Here is a 2,288-nt window from a genome sequence, read left to right as displayed (position 1 = left end):
GCCGCCGCCTTCCTCCGACCAGTGCTCCGTAGAGAGAAGATGGTTTGAGCAGCTGTTGTCTCCCCTAACTCTGTCTCTCTCTCTTCACCCCAGGTGAGATGGGAAGCCATGGGGGATCCGGTGAGAAATTGTCTGGTTACGAAAGCTGAGGTTGGTCCCTGAGCTGTGAGGAAGTGCTTCTGTCTCTGAGGAGATGCTCTGGGTCACAGTCAACCTCAATGTGTTCACAGGTGCTGTGTAAGAACTACATCATGGTCCTGCACAGGATCGATGCCCACAGGATATACGTGTGTGGAACCTATGCCTTCAGACCAAAGTGTGTCAACATGGTGAGGCCACCTGACTGCTGCCCTGGTGGTCTTAGTGACCCGGGCCGTTCATGACTGTACTCAGATCAGTCCAAGACATTGTCAGACTGGGACTGTTAGTATGTGAGCATTTAGCAGTGTGTCTCTGTGTGCAGACTTATGTCGATGGAAAACTGACTCTGGAGCAGAAGGTGGAGGACGGCACAAGAAAGGGTCCGATTGATCCAGACAAGCGATCGGCCTCCATCTTAGTCGGTGAGTACGTGTGAACCAGGCCACCTTCACAGACGACAGAGTTGATTCAAGCCTCCACAGGTTGTATATTTAATGTCTCTTTGTGCCGTTTCACCAGATGACAAGCTCTACTCCGCCACCTTTAAAGACTTTCACGGCAAACAGGCCAGCTTTTGCAGGTCTGGGATCTGCAACACAGAGAACAGGTTGTTTAATGGTAAGGTGAGAAGGGGAGTCCACCTGTCGTGATGACCCCAATAAGGGACAAGCCCTTAGTCAGGCATGGGCAAACTACGGCTCGGGGGCCGGATGCAACCCATTTGGCTATTTAATCTGGCCCACCAAACGTTTCCAAATTATGTTATTCATTTCTATTTTCACCATATTTCCCCTGCAATGCCAGCATTTCCCCCAATAGGTGGCATAGACGAGGCTGAAAACATTTTAGCATTTTAGCCTTTACTGACCAACTTACAGGTCATTTATCTTAGTTCATAGGAACGCTCTGACCTGGCCCCTGTATAATTTTAGGACCCATTGTGGCCCGCGAGTCAACAAGTTTGCCCACGTCTGGTCTAGGTGATTCTTTGATCAATGTTTTCTTGTAAATAATTTGGTGCAGTTATCTGTATACACAGTATTGATGCCAACATTTCCTGTTCTTCTACCACCTGGAGAGTCACAGCCAGGTGGTCTTTGTCATCTCTGGACTTTGTTTCTAATTGTCCACCAGATCCCACTTTTGTCTCCATGTCTTTTGTGCCTGAGAGTCAGAACAGCCCAAATGGAGACGATGACAAGATCTACCTGTTCTTCAGTGAGGAAGCTGTGGAGTGTAAATGCAACAGCAATCTCCTGGCCTCCCGCGTGGCCCGTGTCTGCAAGGTGATGAAGATCACAGTACAGTTCTGTTCTGCAGTCAAAACAGAACACGAACGATAACGGTTGTGTCCTCCTGTGCTCACAGGGAGACCAAGGGGGTAATCGGGTTTTGCAGAAGAAGTGGACGTCATTCTTGAAGGCCAGAATTGACTGTCCGGTGCAGAAGAACCAGTGGTCGAATGTCATTGAGGGCTCCTATCTTCTGTGTGACCCCCAGCAGCAGTGGCAGAACTGTGTCTTCTATGCCATCTTTAGACCACAGCAGTAAGACTGTGTGTGTCTGTTCACTGTTCACTGTTCGCTCTTCACTGTTCACTGTTCACTCTTCATTGTTCACTGTTCACTCTTCATTGTTCACTGTTCACTCTTCACTCTTCACTGTTCGCTGTTCACTGTTCACTGTTCACTCTTCACTGGTCACTGTTCACTGTTCACTCTTCATTGTTCACTGTTCACTCTTCATTGTTCACTGTTCACTCTTCACTGGTCACTGTTCACTGTTCACTATTCACTGTTCACTGTTCACTCTTCACTCTTCACTGTTCACTGTTCGCTCTTCACTGTTCACTGTTCGCTGTTCACTCTTCACTGTTTACTGTTCACTCTTCACTGTTCACTGTTCACTGTTCCCTCTTCACTCTTCACTCTTCACTGTTCGCTGTTCACTGTTCACTCTTCTCTGTTCACTGTTCACTGTTCGCTCTTCACTGTTCACTGTTCGCTGTTCACTGTTCACTCTTCATTGTTCACTGTTCACTCTTCATTGTTCACTGTTCACTGTTCCCTCTTCACTCTTCACTCTTCACTGTTCACTCTTCACTCTTCACTGTTCACTGTTCACTGTCCGCTCTTCACTCTTAACTG

General features: G+C 47.8%; 1 protein-coding gene across 2 annotated transcripts in view; it reads left to right on the top strand.

Moving 5' to 3' along the window:
- LOC103389872 (semaphorin-4E-like) overlaps window positions 1–2,288 on the top strand; it is a 6,213-nt gene that overhangs the window by 1,262 nt on the left and 2,663 nt on the right. Inside the window, exons 3-8 of one of the 2 annotated variants that reach the window (XM_008325490.3) lie at window positions 94–120; window positions 231–329; window positions 464–563; window positions 661–759; window positions 1,276–1,427; window positions 1,510–1,688. In XM_008325490.3, the coding sequence (XP_008323712.1) occupies window positions 94–120; window positions 231–329; window positions 464–563; window positions 661–759; window positions 1,276–1,427; window positions 1,510–1,688 (656 nt within the window). Of the gene's footprint in view, window positions 1–93; window positions 151–230; window positions 330–463; window positions 564–660; window positions 760–1,275; window positions 1,428–1,509; window positions 1,689–2,288 lie in introns of both variants that reach the window. The other variant, XM_008325482.3, reaches the window with a different exon arrangement.

This window comes from Cynoglossus semilaevis, chromosome 1 (assembly GCF_000523025.1).
Source record: "Cynoglossus semilaevis isolate Cse_v1.0 chromosome 1, Cse_v1.0, whole genome shotgun sequence".
Taxonomy (NCBI): Eukaryota; Metazoa; Chordata; class Actinopteri; order Pleuronectiformes; family Cynoglossidae; genus Cynoglossus; species Cynoglossus semilaevis.
This window is presented reverse-complemented; position numbering and strand designations above follow the sequence as displayed.